Here is an 18456-nt window from a genome sequence, read left to right as displayed (position 1 = left end):
GTTTTCTTTCCTCCTCATACCCTTTTCACCCAGACATTGCACTAACTGAGTTGTGCTTGTTTGTTTGTTTGTTTGCCTGGTTTTTTTCCAGGTTGACTTGAGATCTAAAAAGGAGATTTCTACTGCCATTTGCCCACTGAGAGCCAGTGAAAGTGGGACCATCATCCAGTACAAAGGTAATCATAATAATTTCCCCTCCCCCACTGAGTTATTGCCTTCCCTCCTCCTCTCTATCTCTATAGTCAGAGCTTTATTTTTAGGGTAGAACCCAGGGAATATTCCCAATCCTCTTCCCCTACCCCAGCAAAACAGAAACACCGACTGTTTCCTAACCCTGAACATTCGCTAACTTCCTTGCCCCAGGGACTGTGTTTTCCCTACTCTATGTGGTGTTTTTCTATGGTTTATGTCATCATTTCTTATACCTTCCTTCTACCTTGCCCTGCAGCTTTGAGACCTTCTCTTTGCCATTTTATTGCTATACCCATAGGAATTTCACAAGCAAATTGCTTTGCTTGTTAGTTCTGAGTAACTATAGTTTTTCATTAAACTGTGATTTCTAGACATTTTCTCCTTTTCTTCCTTATCTTCAAAGTTATCAAAGCCCATGAAATTTGGAGGTCACCAAAAAAGAAATTGTTTGAAAATTGCTATAGAATAATTTATGTCCTTGAAAATATATCGATAATTGTTATATGTAACATTAATCTTTATGCTGCTTTGAATTATTTGCCAACATTAATTTTGTGAGCAGAGTACATAGTGAAAAAATTGCTTTCACTGTTTTTTGATCATTTCAAATTTGAGATGTAGATAATGGACACTGAAATTATTATCAAAGCAAAATGTATCACATTTCATAATTTTACAAAAAATTTTTATATCTCACAATATTTTGGCAATTGATTCTGTGTGTGTGTGTGTGTGTGTGTGTGTGTGTGTGTGTGTGTGTGTGTGTGTGATTTTCCTTTTAAGAAAGAGATAGTTAGCATTAAGCTTGGTCAGATTTATCTTAGGCCATGGTCTGATTAGAAATATGAGACTTTATTTTGGAAGTCTTTATAATTGGACTGCTTTTTAAATGTGAAAATCTTGCAGAAAATGTGGTGCTACTATTTAAAAACCTTAGTAAAGGAATTTTAAAATGTTCTCTTTTGCCACATTTGGATTATATTATTGAAAATGATTGAGAGGTAAATTCAGGCATTAGAAAGAAACAGGAAAATTGGCCAGGGAAAATTTTATGTAGGAGTCGGCCAAATGAACAATATGTTTCCATCTTTACAGTGACATTTAAGGATATAAAATGACTTCTAACTTCTTTCATAATCTTTTTAACATTTCAAATTACTTAGGATGTTTCCTTTTTAGTTACAGTTACTAAACATCACTTAATAGCAAAGGGAGTCAGTAGTTATGTCTTTGCTTCATGTAACTACCCTGTGGCCTTGTGTGTTCCTTGTGTAAAACAAAAAAATCGTGTCATTAATGGTCCTTTCATTGTCATGGCATATCTTAGGATAAATTCTGAGATAATTTCCCTTCTCATGTGTTGCATATTTATAACATATACCATGAGCCTTACAGGGACTTGAGTGTACTGTACAGAACAATTTAACATTTACTCTTTATTAGTGAAAGTAGATAGTAAGAAATTTTAATGCAGTGACTTTCACCCACTCACAGCTTTTGCATGTATTGGGGGGGAGGGGCATAAACATATATAGAATCAAAAATAATTGCTACATTTCATCAAACCAAGCAGTTAGGGAATAAGTTTCTCCATTTAAATATAAATATAAATAGTATATATGTCAGGATTTCTCTCTAAACGCTTCAGTTTTGGGTATAAAAATGAAATGTTTTTTGTTATGCAAGCTTTCTTTTTCACTTAAACCTGTTTCAAGATTAAATTTAATAGAACATATTCCTTTCTGAAGGTTCTTTTTATATCTCTTTGCTAAAGTACTACTAAAGTCTCATTAGGGTAGGCAAACAATCCTGGTTTTTGGAAGGAATGATATGAGTAAGGCAAAGTTCTGGAAGGAGCTATCAAAGTGAAAGAACATGCATAGGGTTCTTCTAGTGTATATGTATATATCTTATTCAGTGACAGGCCTAGTTAAATTTGGAAAGGTTTATCCCCAGAAGGTTAACTACCAAGTGTTTGCCCACAGCAACACATGAAGACCACATATTAAAATGTGGAAAGGTTGTGATCCGCATTATTAGGAATACTCACACCAGTGAAATCAGGGTCATGTAACATAGTGAAGATATATATATATATATATATATATATATATATATATATATATATATATATATATATATATATTTTAATGATGGTTCTAAAATTGTCTCTAACTAAAGTGCAACTATAAGGTAAAGGAAGTTTGCTTCCTTAACCTACAACTTAACAAATCCATCATCTTTTTTATTGTTTATATTATATCTGTTCAATTTTATTTCATTGATTTTTTTTTTTTTAATTGCAGTTCATCTCTAATGAATTGATTATCTGATAAAGGTTCTAAACCTCTTTTGTGTCAGGAATTGAAAAAGTTGTTTAAGATACTCTTTTAGCCAATTCACTGAAATTTATTGTTCAGATCTTAGTCCTTTTAGGATTTTTTTAGTTCATTAATTCTCTTGAAAGCTACATTTAAATTTTTTTTGAAAGCTAGATTTTTTGGAAAGAATTATCTAATTCTCTTGGTAATCTTAAGATGGTGATAATTTTGTAGAAAGTATTTGGCATTCTCATTAATGAACATTATATTACAATGCATTTTTGCCATGTTATACAAATTTTTTTTTTACTACATCTGAAAAACATAGTAATGTTTATAATTGTCATTTTAAAATTTTATTTTATTTAAATCTTGCATGATTTTGGAAGTTTATAAACACAGAAAATTCTAAAGCCAAATATGGCTTATGTAAGCAAATCTAATTCTTGTAACTCTTTTAATTCTAAATTATAATTATCCCCAGAATGGAGTGATCATGGCATTTTCCCTTTTAAGAGATCTTCAAATATTGACATATAAGACTACCAAAATAATAAGCTTTATCCTAGTCATTTCCATTCTAGACAGATATGTTCAGTTGTGATCCATGTCTATGTGTGATAAGAATAATATCGATTGAATTCATTCTAAATTGAAGTTAGTTGATGTTGTTGTTTGTCCCTAATTTCTGTGGTTTTTTTTAAGTCAGGAAAATTAGAATTTGGATTTTTCAAAATTTCTGGGTAAATGAAAATTTATTTATTCTTGTTTGGCAAAGAAGCATAAAAAGTTTGGGGTTGTGATAGAGATTTGAATAGATAAATGTATCTCCTTAGAATGAAAATTGGGAGGTAATTGTTGTTTTTTATTGTATCTGTGATTTCATACATTTTAGAAAGCGCCTAGTGAGGAACTCATTCTACCAATGCAGATCAGCACTTAGTCTGTAACATTTAATGATAGAGAATTGTCTGGGACATTGAGAAGTTAAGTGATTTGCCCAGGCTACTGCCATCAGAATATGACCAAGGCCATATTTGAACTTAGATGTTCCTAACTGCAAGGCCAGCTCTCTAATCATTGTAGCATGCTGTCTTTCTCATATTAAAATGTTAATATTTAATTTTATATTTAATTTATTGATTATATAAAGTAACAAGTCATTTTACATCTCAACAAATAATTTCCATAATAGATTTGAATATTAAATATTTAGACTTACTATTCCTTATATCTTACAAGTCTTAAATTGATGTTTGCTCAGAAAGTCATTGGAGTTACTGATTTTGTTTCTCTACTCCCTCCCTGTATCTCTTTACTTGGGAAAGAAATGCTTGTTTCTTTTTTTGTGGAGCAAGCTGTTATCTTGTTTCTAGTTTGTGTGAAATCAGCACAATTCTCATTTGCATCATCTAATCAAAAATGTGTGGATTTTTTTTTTAAGTAAAACTTATATGCAAAACATTATTAAGGATTAATTACTTTTGCAAGATCAGATTTTGTGAAACTATGATTGTGTGAAGATTATTTTTTGTAAATTCTTGTATTTTGTTTGGGTGGTACTTTTGTGCTTTTTATTTTAAGAATATGGGTATTTTACAAACATTGGGCATTTTTATTATAACCAAATGTTTATTTGCTGTCTATGTGGAAATAGGTATCTTGAACTTTTAATTCACAAGGTTTATAATGTAATAGTCAATATGAAAAATGAGGTTTGTTTCTTTTGACTCAATGTCAGCTGAAACAAAATGAATCTTTAGAATGAGTTTAAAACATTTAAACATTCTTTTGAAATAAGGTAAACAATTATTTCCAATTTAAGATAGACTGGAGAAAACTTATTTTAGTTGCATAATACCAATAATTTGAACACTTTGAAATTTAATTCATATTTGGTATTTAGACTCACAGCCTCTCAGAGTTGAAAGTAACCCTAAAGGATGTTCAGCCCAAAAACTCTTCATTTTATGGATGAATTAATTGAAGCATACAGAGATAAATATCAAAGCTAGCACTCAAACTCAGGTCTGCTAGCTCTGAGTCCTTAACTTTTCATCATACTTCCTCCTATAGTACCTAAACAAATAGTGTTCTTTTTTCCCCCCTTTCTTACTACTGTACAAGTGGTCTTTCTTGACTTTGAAATATAAAATGATATGTGGGATTATTAAATTTAAGCTATGAGTTTCAAAGTTTTGTGACACTAAATGATAGTAAAAACAAGTTGTCGTTATTTGGAAATTTCCCTTAAAATGAGTTTCATCAAATATATCTATCAAAGCTAAATGAAACATAGTTTGTTATTTAGAAAAATCATCACTTTTGGCTTTATTATGACAAGTAATTTACATGGAGGTCTTAAGCTTGGATTTCATGGAAGAAAGCAAACCTATTCCTTGGTCTTATTTTTAGAATTGATTTGTTATTTTAATAGTAACTCAACATGTTCATTCTCTCTCTCCTATTCCTTACTTTATTTGCATAGATAGATAATTAAATGAAGAAGATCCTTGATAAAATAATGAAAAATAATTTATTATCAGCCTTACAGTTCTGGTAAATACAATTGAATATGTTTAAGTGATAGTGATCACCACTTTTATGTAAAGGTATAATTGAAAAGACTGATTTGTTGTGCAGAAGCAATGAGTATTGTATTTTTGTTATTGAAGATGCAGCCTATATATACAACTTGTGCAGTCAGAAAAGGGGATTAGTAATATTGGAAATAATTAGTATTTCATTTGTTTCAGTTTCCCTAATTTTTATTAAAACATAACCTAAAGAAAATGATTGTAAACTACCCAGTATCTACCACAGTAGTCAGAAAATGGTAAAAGCTTAGTAAATTGGTTAATTGAGCTATCTATACTGTCTGTATTCAGGGCAAAAGGCCCCTCCCAATTACTTCACTGGTCAGTGTTATTTATGCCTTCCCCCCCCCCCAAGATACGGAGGAAATAACTTAGTAGAACCTCAATATTAACAATGGCTCTGTCTCTGTGTACAATTAAAATCTATTTTACACCCCCCTTCCCAAATCTTCCTTCTTTTCTCCTTTTGAAGAAACCAAGTTAGGAGAAATAAGAATTGGAATTATGCTTGAACATTTCTGCTTCTAGTAGGTACTAGAAGTAGCCAAATGCATTATGCAAAAAAGATATTCAGGGTAATTTTCTTTGAAGAAGTAGGCACAGTTTAATATAAAGATTGTTAAACCCTACAGATTTAAGTATTGTACAAAAATTATTAAAAGTATTTACTGAGCACGTTTTTGCATCTGACATTTCTTTACGTATACTGACATTACATAAGTACATTTGTAAGAGGCATTATGGTGAAATAGATTAAAGAATATTGGACTTAGAGTCAAAAAGACCTGGGTTACCTTATATTCTTTTTTTTTTTTTTTTTTTTTTTTTTCTGAGACTGGGGTTAAGTGACTTGCCCAGGGTCACACAGCTAGGAAGTGTTAAGTGTCTGAGACCAGATTTGAACTCAGGTCCTCCTGAATTCAGGGCTGGTGCTCTATCCACTGTGACACCTAGCTGCCCCACCTTATATTCTTGATAGCTTTGTGACTATGGGCAAGTCACTTAACCTTGCTTATACTTAGTATCCTTGTCCATTAAATGGAGATAATAATATAACTTGCCTTGTGTGTTATTATGAGGATCACTCAAAATCTTTTATATAAAAATATTTTATCAACTTTTAATCCTAATATAAATGCAGACTATTATTTTGTAATAATTTTCATTATTATTAATCTAAAAATATTTTTATATACTTTTAAAATAACCCCTGCTTTGGGATGCTTTATATAAAGGAGACATGTTAAAATAGTATATAGAAAGGAGTAGTTTTAAAATTAGAAGGGACCCTATGGCTCAAATAATGGACACTTGTGCAAGAGATTCCTCTGTTTTATCTTGATGTGTATAATTAAAATTCAAGATTTCCAGATAGAGCTCAAAGCTCTGAGAAATAGCCTTTTTTCCCCTTACCATCAGAATGCTAAGTTTTTCTAGCCCAACTTTGCCCATTAATTTCATTGATAGAGTGGCTATTTTGGGGGTCTTTTCATCTGAGGTTCCTTCCAGCTCTGTGACACTCTGACCTGAATAGATATTGACAACTATACTAAGCAGTATAAGGATAAATACGTAAATATGTATATATGTGTGTGTGTGTGTGTGTGTGTGTGTGTGTGTGTGTGTATTTTTTTTTGTTATAGGCTCTAATGTGATATAGATAAAATTTGCAAAATTTTTCAATCTTTAGACAAAAATAATTTCTTTGTAATTTTATATAATAAAAGTTAATATACTTCATCTTTTTTGCTAAATAGCTATGGTTTAATCTATATAGAAAAAATTCTTATTTCACTCTTCATGGAAAATAATTATGAAATAGTTTAAGGTAGAAGTTTAACACAACTGCTTTCTTTGCTGCACATGCTTTTAGTATACAATTTAGTATTCAAAGTTGTGAAAAATGCCATTGAAGATCTTAGAAATTTCAAGAACCAAAGTTAACAGTTAAAATTTCTTTTGAAAAACCAGCAACAGTCTCAACAGTGCTTTTATTTTTACCTAGTCATCTACTTATTGAATGAGTACAATTCACTTTAGTTTTATTTGGAATGAGCACATGACCAACTGGAAGTTAAAAAGTAGCTCTTATGAAGGAAAAAAAAAAAAAGATTTATTCTAAACATAGAAAAAAGTATCCCTACTTATATCCATTTTCCAGAAATATCTCATTTTACTTATTTATTCATTGAAACTGCCTTTCAGGGAAAATGCCCTGGAAAAAATATCACATTTAACAACCTGGAGATTCTAGTCTATAATGAGAAGATTTTAAATAAAAATTGGCCTTAATTCTTTTTTCCCTAGTAGACAGGAAAATTGTGATGAAATTTGATTTTTAGTAAAAAGTAGAATTTGCATGTTAGGTGCCTTCGATAAGTTTTCAAAAGAGATTTTCATATAACAATTATTTTTGTTTTCTTTAAGGTAAATGAAACTTGTTTGCTATGTGTTCTGGACACATAGATTTAGCAGAATTCCTCACATTGTGCTTTATAAGCACAATGATCACTGGCACTCATAGCAACAGAAGTGAAATTCTTCAATAAGGTAATCTTTAGATTTTTGGTTTAATTTTGTCTTTGCTGAGCTATATTTGTAAAAAAAAAATTTTTTTTTTACAAAATTATTGATATTATTTGGTTAAATGTTGCCAAACATATGCCTCTCCAGAAAACCATTTGTTTTAACAATGAATAAAAATAGAAAGGAAAAAAAAAAAAAAAACACTTCAGCAAAACTGACCAACACATTGTTCAAGTCATGTGTACATAGTCAGTCCTCAGCTTGTACAGGAGTAACATTTCCTAGAAAACAGCATGAAAGTAAATAGCAGAAGTGTTGTTACATTGAACCTATATTAAATAGAGCATTAGCTTTCTGTAACTGCTAACTTAATCTTTCACTAGACATTTTTGAAAATATATTTTTCTACCTACATTTCTTTATAACAAAACATTGATTCTGATAATATGCTAACACTATAATCATGAAATGGCCCTTAAAATTCAGTACATAAAATAAAATTGGTAACATGCAAAATGTTTTTTTTTTTGCTAGTAATATTCTTGAATTCTGTGACCAAAATTTTGTGCTAACATCTCAATAAATTAAAAACATGATTTCAGACAATATTTTGTTTTTTAACACATGAAATAACAATGACACAAATACTGCACAGCAAATAAAATTCCTTTTTTTTCCCCTGAGGCTAGGGTTAAGTGACTTGTCCAGGGTCACACAGCTAGGAAATGTTAAGTGTCTGAGACCAGATTTGAACTCAGGTCCTCCTGAATTCAGGGCTGGTGCTCTATCCACTGTGCCACCTAGCTGCCCCAAATTCTTAAAACAAAAACATTGTTTAACCTGAATCTTAACCTTCCACTATGTCAGATGGTGGTGTAAGGGTATTATACTGTATACTATACCATTGTAAACACCTCTCTATCTTGGCTGCCTTCTAAAAACCAAGGGAGAGATTGTTGGATTTTAGTTGTTGTTGTTGAAGCTGCCAAGATAGATTAAGTCTCAACATTATCCCTAACACCATACTTCATGGCTGGTGTCTAGCCCTAGTGATCATGAAGGATATACCAGCTTGAAATAATATATCCTAGCCAGATACTATTTGCTACACAAACTTGCACACATTGTCTCTCTCTCTCTCTCTCTTTTTTTTTTTTTTCTATTGCTCATACTCACAGACATGCATGGTTCCTGATGTGAAAGTAAAAATGAGGCTATTAATAAAACCACACAAATGCTTAAAGTCACAAAAGTTAAATGCATAAATGTTGAAGATTATCTCTATAAGCGCATAGACTACTATAGTCTTCCATCTGTACAAAGAAGAATGATATTTTCTCAACTCTTCTTTGAATCCAAGCTTGCTTTTAGCTGATTTTTAAAATTTACTTTCATTATAGCTGATTTATATTAAATATAACTCTCCATATCCCAGGTAAACATTTTGGTATTTTTAAATTTCTTTCCTTATATGAAGAACCTTAGTTATAAATCAAACAGGGTTTAAGAAAATAGTAAAGCTTGTATTTGTCAAGATTGTTACCTTATTAGTTAATATTTCCATTAAATCCAGCTGATGTGCTTTAATTTTTTCTTATATTATTCTGTATTATTTCCAAAATAATATACCATGTCTTTCTAAGTCAATTTTTATGCTTTTAATTGTTGAATTTATATAGGTTATGGGTTAATGGAAAAACAGGCATCCTAAAAGTGAACAGAGATCAGAAAGTTACTAATTTCTAAGTATATGTCATTAGAAGACTAGTTAGAATCTGAATTACATCCTTTATTTTCCAATATTGTGATTATAGAGTCAGCAATGTTTCTTTAAATGCATACACCAACATAAGTTTAATTTAAATATTTGAAATTGTGAACTTTCCATTGTGAATAAAGAAAATGTTTCCTGAGCAAATTAGCAATAATTATAGGGATCATTAATTGGTGTATTTGTTAACAAAGGATAAAATGAATTTCTTTTTAAAATAAGTTCAGCATATTCATTAATTCATTTTTACTTTTCTCTATCGCATTGGTTTGTATTAGCGATTTTAAAATTATTTTTATATAGTCACTTAGCTACTTTCTGTTTGATTCTAATGTGGTTCTGTTGCCTGTTTCAAATTGTATGCCTATGATTATCCTTTTGCTAGACTTTCTCAAGTTTTTTTTTTCTCTCCACACTTTGATGTATTGTATTTTTAGTCTTAAAATCATTCTAAAAATTGAATTTGTAAAAAAAAAAAAAAAAAAAAAAAAAAAAGTAAGAGGAGGATACTGACAACTAGAGTAGAATAATAAACCATGTATTGGATTGACATGAATGTTTATGGATTGAGATGTAAAAAATAAACAGAAAAGAAAAATACATACCAAAAACTTGTGAAGTATATGTGCTCCAATTTTCTTGAAGGAAATAAATTATTTCTGAAATAATACTCATTAGATATAAATATCTTTAACCTATTTTTATAATATACTTTACTCCTTTCACATTTGTTTTCTAGTTATACTGTTTCAAATTCATTTGGGAAATAGTGATTTATTTATTAAAACAGGTAGGATAGAAAACGTTTGCATTGACGTAACAGTAATTGAGTTTTGGTTAAGAATGAGCATACAGATAGAAATACAGTATTGGCCTGTGAACAGACTATTTGGTTTTCTAATGTTATTCCAGTTTTCATAAAAGTTGCCACTGATCTTTTTTCTTTTCCAATAAGGGTTTATTAAATGCTTTATCAATGATTTTATTTTCTGAAGAGATCATTCTTTTATGTTTATTATTCTAGGCTTTTTTCTGCTATTGATTTTAAGTTTTGTCTTTCTGGTTAATGTTTTCTTTTGTGTTATAAGAGTAGAATTTTGCAAATCATTGTTGGTATAGAATTTTTGAATGGCATTTATCCTGTGATTCATTAATGTTCCCTCATGCCAGATAGATCATTTTCTGTTGAAAACTATTTCCACTACCTGATACAACTATTATCTTATCCTGTCTCTTTTTGGGGCATATTCTGCAATAGAATTCTTGAACATGATGGTCATTTTGTTTTGTGTTTCAGAAGGCCAAATTTCAGTAAGTCGAGATAGAATTTTGCATTTTAAAGAGTTCTAGGTTTCAAATCCAGTCCTTTTTAGCATTCATTGTGTAATCTTTGGGAAATTTCTGAAATTTTCTTTTTAAAATTTATATGCTCATTTATTGAATCATCTGTTGAGAAAGGATTTTGAGTTTTAACAATTTGCAATCTTTAATCTTATTTTATAAACGTAGCATCAAAAGAACCAAGTATTTTGAGTTGTGTGTTCTCCATTTGAAGGTGAATCCCCATGACCCAATGAATCTTTTGTAAAAAGTCGACTCAGCTAGGATGTTACACCACCACTGTCGAAGGAATCCTGAACTACAGGAAGAATTACAGATTCAGGCAGCAGTGGCTGCTGGGGATGTTCACACAGTACGAAAGATGTTAGAACAGGGCTATTCTCCAAATGGCAGAGATGCTAATGGGTGGACCCTGCTTCATTTCTCTGCAGCAAGAGGAAAGGAAAGATGTGTACGAGTTTTTCTTGAACATGGAGGTAAGTGACCTTTTATTTCCCCAAAATTTTCTCTCAAAATAAGCTTGAAATTTATTGTAAGATAGTTTTAGCCTTTAGTCATTAGAAAATATTTTAATGTTCTATTTTAGTGGTGATTTTTTTCCAATTACTTTCTAATTCCACTAAGCCTTGTTTAGCACCAAAATTTTTAAAAGGTATTCACAGTGTTAATATGCTATTTTGTTATTTTACTTGATAGTACTGCCAATTTTCTTTGAGTTTTTCCTAAACTCCTTTTTTCAGTTGCCTAGATTATTTTATTTTAAAAGCTGAAGTACAGCCCCATGCTCCCACAATTAGTTAAAAGATTTTTTCCTCACAAGTAATAGCTCAGATTTAGCCACATAACTGAGCTTCCCTTATAAATTATACTCCTAAATCTTAATATAAATTATTCTTTTAATTTAGTTCTATATTGGTAATTTCCCTATTTCCTTTTCCTAGAATTGTTGTTAATTTGTAGGCATTTGAAGAATCTGATTCTAATTTAGTATACTTATAGGCCATTAGACATTTTTTATCCCAGCTTTTTTTTTTTTTTTGTACAAGCTTTTAGTTATATTAAATGTCCTATTTTTGATTCATCTATCTGAAATTAATTTCTATACAATAAAGTCTCTTCATACTTTTGTCATTTATCCAATGATAAATACTATACCCATCTACATGTTTGAATTTTCTTTGTACATTATAAACTAAAGCCATCTTGGTTAGAACACATAAAGTAGATAGTAGGAAATAAGTTAAAAGATAGAGAGCTGGAAAGAACCTTAGAGGTCTTCTAGTCTAGAAAAATTCAATATTTTGAACATTAATATGTCTTTCAGAAACAAATTTGTTAATTATCTAAGCTAAATGTAAGAGGGACATAAGAATTCCCTCAACTGTCTTGATTTAGTACAGGTCAAAATTAAGAATAAGAGAATATCCCCTCTGTGTCTCCTTGCTCTTAGGATTTATCTGTTCATTGTCCTCAAAGGTATTCTAAAGAGATAATTTTTTTTAGTCGATTAGATATTTCTACTCCTTATTTGTTCAACATAGTTAAGATAAAAGTTTCTTAATTTTTAAGAAGATCCCTCCTTGAACTTGATTGTCCTCAGTTATGAACAAGAAGTAAAAGCTTCAGAGTAGAATGAGTGTTACTTTCTTGGAATTTTGTATAAGTATTGAACAGGTTTTCTATTTAGACTAGGTCACTGACAGAATATAATTTTCTTAATATTTAATAATGTACAAAGAGGCTTTATTGCTATATGCTTCTATACTCATTTCACAGATGAAGACCTTGGGAGGTTAAGTTCAAAGTTATGCAGTTACATAATAGGCATTTGAACCCAGTTTTTTTTTTTTTTTCTTCTGTATTCCAGATGCATTTTAACAATAACACACTTTTTTTTAAAAGAGTATATTTTATAATGGTGTAGCCATACTTTGATTTTAATATTTGCAGTTATTTTTAAAAATTTGAAGGCCTTACTATTTTTCTCCCTGAGGCAAATGGGATTAAGTGTATTGCCCAGGGTCACACAGCTAGCAAGTGTTAAGTTTTGAAGGTCAGATTTGAACTGACTTCAGGGCTGGTTCTCTATCCACTGAGCCACCTAGTTGCCCCTAGGCCTTATTGTTGATGTGACTATGATCATTAATGAAATAAAAGTTAGTAAGTTATTAGTGTTAACTCCGCGAGTGGAGGCCTTTAAAAAGAGCCTCAAAAGATATAATTTAATTCAGTCACCTAATTTTAGAGATGAGAAAACTGAAGCATAGAAAATATATGAAACTAGTTTTTCTGAACTTCTTATTGTCTCATTCTTAAAATATCTCTGGATTTTGGTATGAAGGTTAAGGGTCAAGAATGGTAGACTCATTGACTTAGTCTTGCAACAAAACAAGAATTTGTATATAGTCAGTACAATTTTTGCATGTGCATTTTTATCGTCTTTCTTTTTCCGCTATCTCTCTTGCTTACAACTCACTTTTCTTTTACTAAAACCATAGCCTATTGGTTCCTATTCTGATTTTGTCACTATTATTATTCATCTTTCTTCTCATTTTCTTTCCTTCCCTCCTATTCCTCCTCTTTTGCATACATGCATATGAAATTAATTTTATAGAATATGAACTTATGTGTTCTTTCTGTATTATTCATAGTCTTTTCATACTAATTATTACTAATACTTGATTTAATAATTCCTTCATCATATTTTCCTATAACTTGTCCTCTTTGTAGTTCATAGAGTTGTTTTGTTTCCTTTAGAACATGTTCTTATGATTGGAGCTCTAAATTCTCTTATGTCTTAGAATCTGGCATCTTAAGGTCCTAAATAAAAATTCCCTATACATTTTACCTTCTGAGATAATGCTCCTATGTCCTACTGTTTTATCTCTTCTACTACCTACTAAACCAGGTGTGATTATGCCCAAGAAATACATATGCTTTAGACATATATTCTAGGTAGAAACTATGTTTCCCCAGTCTATTCTTTACTGTTACTTGTTTTGTACTATAAATATGCCTTTTTATTCATGTTAACAGTCTTCTCCCAGATAAAGTAGCTTGTCACTGCTGAAATTAGTGTTATTATGGTACTGTTTGATCATTGGAATCCAGAACTTCTTGATAATAGCTTTCTTGATACATGGAAAAGTAGCTAGATCTGAGCCAGGAAAGAGATTGGACACACACTCTTCTTTGGCATGTTCTGGATCTAGAGCAAATTGATTCAAGAGCAATTAGAATAGACAAACAATTTCAGGCACTAAGAGACCTTCTCTATGTTCCCCTTACAAGAAAAGGACTCATTTCTTCTTTAAAGTGATTGTAAACCATGCCAATCTTTGGAGCTACATGTTAGTTATTTAAGAATGAGTATTTGCCACCACTTCTCAATTGATTGTTGAGCTAAAATTGTTAGGATTACAAGGTGAGAACTCAGGTTGTCTAAACAATTATCTAGCTCAGAATTCATATCTTTGGTTTGGGCCTTTGAAGGGAGTTTACACCTTTGATCTTCTGAGGTAAAGTTTACATGTTTAAAAGAAGTTTGTAGCAAGTTCATTGGTTGAAGTATTTCCCCAGGCCCCGTTGAGTTCTCACTACAATCTCTTGGAGGATAAAAGAGGGCAGCATTGGGTCTGGAGAGAAGTTGAGTCTGGGACATAGTTGAGACGGCAGACGACCGGACCTTCACAGTGAATAAAAATGAAAGTAAAATGAATGAAAAAGATTTTAATTATAAAAAAGATTCATTTTCCTAATATATAAATAAGATAACTAATTAAGCTTCTCTAAAATGTAAAATTCTTGTTGCCACCTTAGCTGCTCCCCCATTTTTTATTTATTTAGCTAAATTCATTTTATGTAGTAGCATTATTTGTAAATAAGATGAGATGAGAAGCACTGTTATATAATTAAAAGACTACTGAACTGAGATCAGCAGTTCTGGATTCTATTCTCATTTCAACAAAAATTAACCATCAGTTATTTATGAAGTACTGGGCTAGATGCTGAAGATATGATGATCAAATGGAAATGGCCTTCAAGAAATTATATGCATCTTAACTGATAGGGAATATAATGTTTGCACAGGTAAAGACAAGGTCATTTGAGAAGAGCTAGAGTATTAATAACCAGACAGAGCAGAACAGGCTTCCTGTGAGAGGTATAATACCTGCAATGAGCCTTGAAGGATGCTTAGGATTATAGGAGACAGGTGAAGTAAGAGTGTTCCAGGTACATGAGACAGCATGTACAAAGGCATAGAAGGTGAGAGATGGAATGCCAGGTTCAGGAAATGGCAAGCAGTCTAGTTTGGCAAGGACATAAAATTCATGAAGGGAAGTAATAGGAATAAGTCTGGGAAAGATAAGCTGGAGCCAAACTGTTAAGGGTTTTAATTGCTAAGCAAAGGTGTATATATTTTATCCTTGAGATAGTAAAAAGCCATTGAAATATTTTGAGCAAGGGATGATGCAGTGAGACCTAGACTTTGGAAAAATTATTTTAATTTAGCTCTCAATTTGTGACTGTGAGAGAAGGAAACAGAGGAGAGATACTATATGGATAAAGTCAATAAGATTTTTGATAGCAAGTAATGTGAGTGAGAAAGAAAGAAGATTTGAGGATGTTTTCCTTATAAATCTAAATGACTTGAAAAATCGATCCCTCATTAAATATTTATTAAAGGTCTACTATGTGCCAGGCATTGTGCTAAGAATGGCTATAGCCTCTGTAACAGAGAAATTTGGAAAAGGGATTTAGGTAGTTTTGAACTTTTGGTTTGGTAAGATTTTTTTGTGAATGGTAGAGGTAGGGTGGGTGCATGAAATTTCTTTTTATTTTTGCTATTTTGCAAGACAGTGGAGATAAATATAATTTTTGTTAAATTTATGATGCTTATGAAAAGCAGCTTTAAAGAAGTTAGTGATAAGAGATTGGATATAGATTTTGGGAATAACCTGCACAAAGCTGATAACTGAACACATGGGAATTGATAGGATCATCAAGAGAGAATAAAGAGGAGAAAAACCAAGACCACCTTCAGGGACAGCCACAATTAAAGGAGTACAATCCTAATGATGACCCAGCAAAATATACTGAGAAAGAACAGTCAGTAGGAAACTAGGTAGGATAAATACAAGTCAAGAAAAAAATAAATGTCAAAAAGGAGTATTATATCAACATCATTAAAAATTATGGAGAAGACAAAAAGTTGGATAGAAGAATTATAGACAATAAAAAACATCCCAAAGAAAAAGAAGAGCAAGAAAGCAAAATGGCTCTCTGATGAGACTTTACAAATAAATTGAGGAAAAATGGAAAGGGAAAGATATATTCAACTGAATGCACAATTCCAGAAAACAGAAGGAGAGTTAAGAAAGTTTTCTTAAAGTAACAATGCAAAGAAATGGAAGAAAACAATAAAATGAGAAAGAGAAAAATTTTCTTCAAGAAAATTAGAGATAGCAGGGGAATGTTTTGTGCAAAAATGTGCATGATTAAAAAAATGATAAAGACAATAGAAGTAAAAGCGATTAAAAAGTGACGAGAATAAATAGAAGAATTATACAAGAAAGATCTTAACATCATCAATAGCCTACATGATATAGTTATTGATTTTGAGGCAAATATACTGGAGAATGAAATCAAGGGACCTTGGGAAGCATTGGTGTCAATATGGACGTAATGAAACTTCATTTTTACTATTTAAAATCCTAAAAAGTTGATGCTGTTAAAGTGCTGCACTCAGTATGTCCACAAATTGGGAAAACACAACAGTGGCTACTGGATTAAAAAAGATCAATTTATATCCCAGTTCTGAAGAAGAATGATATCAAATAATATTCAAATTTCTGAACAATGTATGCTTCTCTCCTTCGCCAGCAAGGTTATGTTTAAGATTCTGCAAGGTAGGCTTCAATAATATGTGGACCAAGAATTACCAGAAATGCATGCTGTTTTTCAAAGAGGCAGAGGAACTAGAAACCAAATTGCCACCATTTACTGGATTATGGAAAAGGGAAGGAAGTTAAAAAACCAAAACATCTACTACTTCATTGACTGCACTAAAATCTTTGACTATGTAAATCACATTAAAAGTAGCTAGCCCTCAAAGACATGGGAGTGCTAGATCATCTTGTCTTTGAGGAGCTTAAATGAAGGCCAAGAAGCAACAATTAGACCTAAACATGGAATAACTAGTTGGTTTAAGATTAGGAAAGGAAATCAAGATTGTATATTGTATTGTTATTTAACTTGTATACAGAGTGCCTTCTATTTCATAGAAGGCAGAATGAAATAAAAGTTGGATTTAAGATTTGTCAGGAGAAATATCAACTTCAAATACATAGATGATACCACTTCAATGGCAAAAAAATGAAGAATAATTTAGAAGCCTCTTGAGGATTGAAAGAGAAAAGTATAGAAGTTGATTCGAAGCTTAGCATCAAAAAAACTTAAGATCATGGCAATTGCTCATCATCCTGGCAAATAGAGGGAGGAAAAAATGGCATCATTGTCAGATTTTTCTATTCTTAGACCTGGAAATCACTGCAGATAGTGACTGCAGCCATAAAATTAAAAGATTCTTGCTCTTGAACAGAAAACTGTAGCAACTCTGATGGCATACTATAAAGCAGAAACATCACTTTGTCAACAAAGGCCTAGATAATCAAAGCTCTGGTTTTTCCAATTGTAATGTATGCTGTGAGAGTTGGACTACAAGGAAAGATGAGAGCTGCAAAAATCAATCATTTTGAACTGTAGTTCTGGAAAAGATTTTTGAGAATTCCTTAGATATCAAGGAAATAAAATTTCTCAAACTTAAGTTAATTCAGACTTTTTTTTTGGAAGAACAGATACTGAAACTGAAGCTTAAATACTTTGGCCACGTAATGAGAAATCTGGGTTCATTGGAAAAGACCCTGACTTTGGGAAAAAATGAGGCACAAAGAGAAGGGAATGGCAAAGAAATGAGCTAGATAATGTCATGGAAGCAAGGACTTGGATGGATTTCAGGAGATAGTGGAGGATAGAAAGACCTAGCATGCTGTGATCCATGAGGTCATGAAGAGTTAGACAAGATTGAATGACTGAACAACAGCAAATTGCAGGAACCCGTTAGATATTTTGAAAGGTTAACATTTTGGGGAGTGTAGCTTTAGTTAATAGTGATTTTTCAGAAGTAGAAATGTGTATAATTTTTATGTTGTCTGTGTAGAATGGGGAAGGGATGAAAATTTATTAAAGTTGGGAGAAAAATGTACTTAGCAAATTATATAATGGATTTAGAAAATATACCAGTCTTCATTTGGTTAATTTATCAGAGTTAGAGTTTTCCTGAGGAAACCTTTAAATTGCAGATAAAAGAAGTGAAGAACAAAAATAAAAACTTCTTATAGCAATCTGCACAGATATGCTCTCCCCCCACACACACACCCATATGCACACACACTATAGGAATTCTAAGCAAAATTAAGCCTTCCTAAAGGTTTTTTTTGAGTCTTTTCCCTTAGATTTCTTTCATGTTGAAGGAACTCTTATGTTTGTAGTAGATTTAGACAAAACAGTATATTACACTTTTTTCTTTTATTCTTTTCCTTCACTTTTTTGCTTTTATTCTATTTTTAAGTCTTTGAGTACTATCAATACTAACAGACATTAATCCTACTACTGACATTCAAGTTTTAAGAAGTTTGCTGATATCTTC

General features: G+C 31.3%; 1 protein-coding gene across 3 annotated transcripts in view; it reads left to right on the top strand.

Annotated features, from left to right (window-relative positions):
- Nucleotides 1-18456, top strand: part of ASB7 (ankyrin repeat and SOCS box containing 7) — a 34890-nt gene that overhangs the window by 728 nt on the left and 15706 nt on the right. For 2 of the 3 annotated variants that reach the window (XM_074295025.1, XM_074295026.1), the window contains exons 2-4: nt 92-176; nt 7538-7660; nt 10963-11224. In XM_074295025.1, the coding sequence (XP_074151126.1) occupies nt 11014-11224 (211 nt within the window). In that variant the 5' untranslated portion in view covers nt 92-176; nt 7538-7660; nt 10963-11013. Of the gene's footprint in view, nt 1-91; nt 177-7537; nt 7661-10916; nt 11225-18456 lie in introns of all 3 variants that reach the window. The other variant, XM_074295027.1, reaches the window with a different exon arrangement.

The sequence above is a fragment of the Sminthopsis crassicaudata genome, chromosome 2 (assembly GCF_048593235.1).
Source record: "Sminthopsis crassicaudata isolate SCR6 chromosome 2, ASM4859323v1, whole genome shotgun sequence".
Classification (NCBI taxonomy): domain Eukaryota; kingdom Metazoa; phylum Chordata; class Mammalia; order Dasyuromorphia; family Dasyuridae; genus Sminthopsis; species Sminthopsis crassicaudata.
This window is presented reverse-complemented; position numbering and strand designations above follow the sequence as displayed.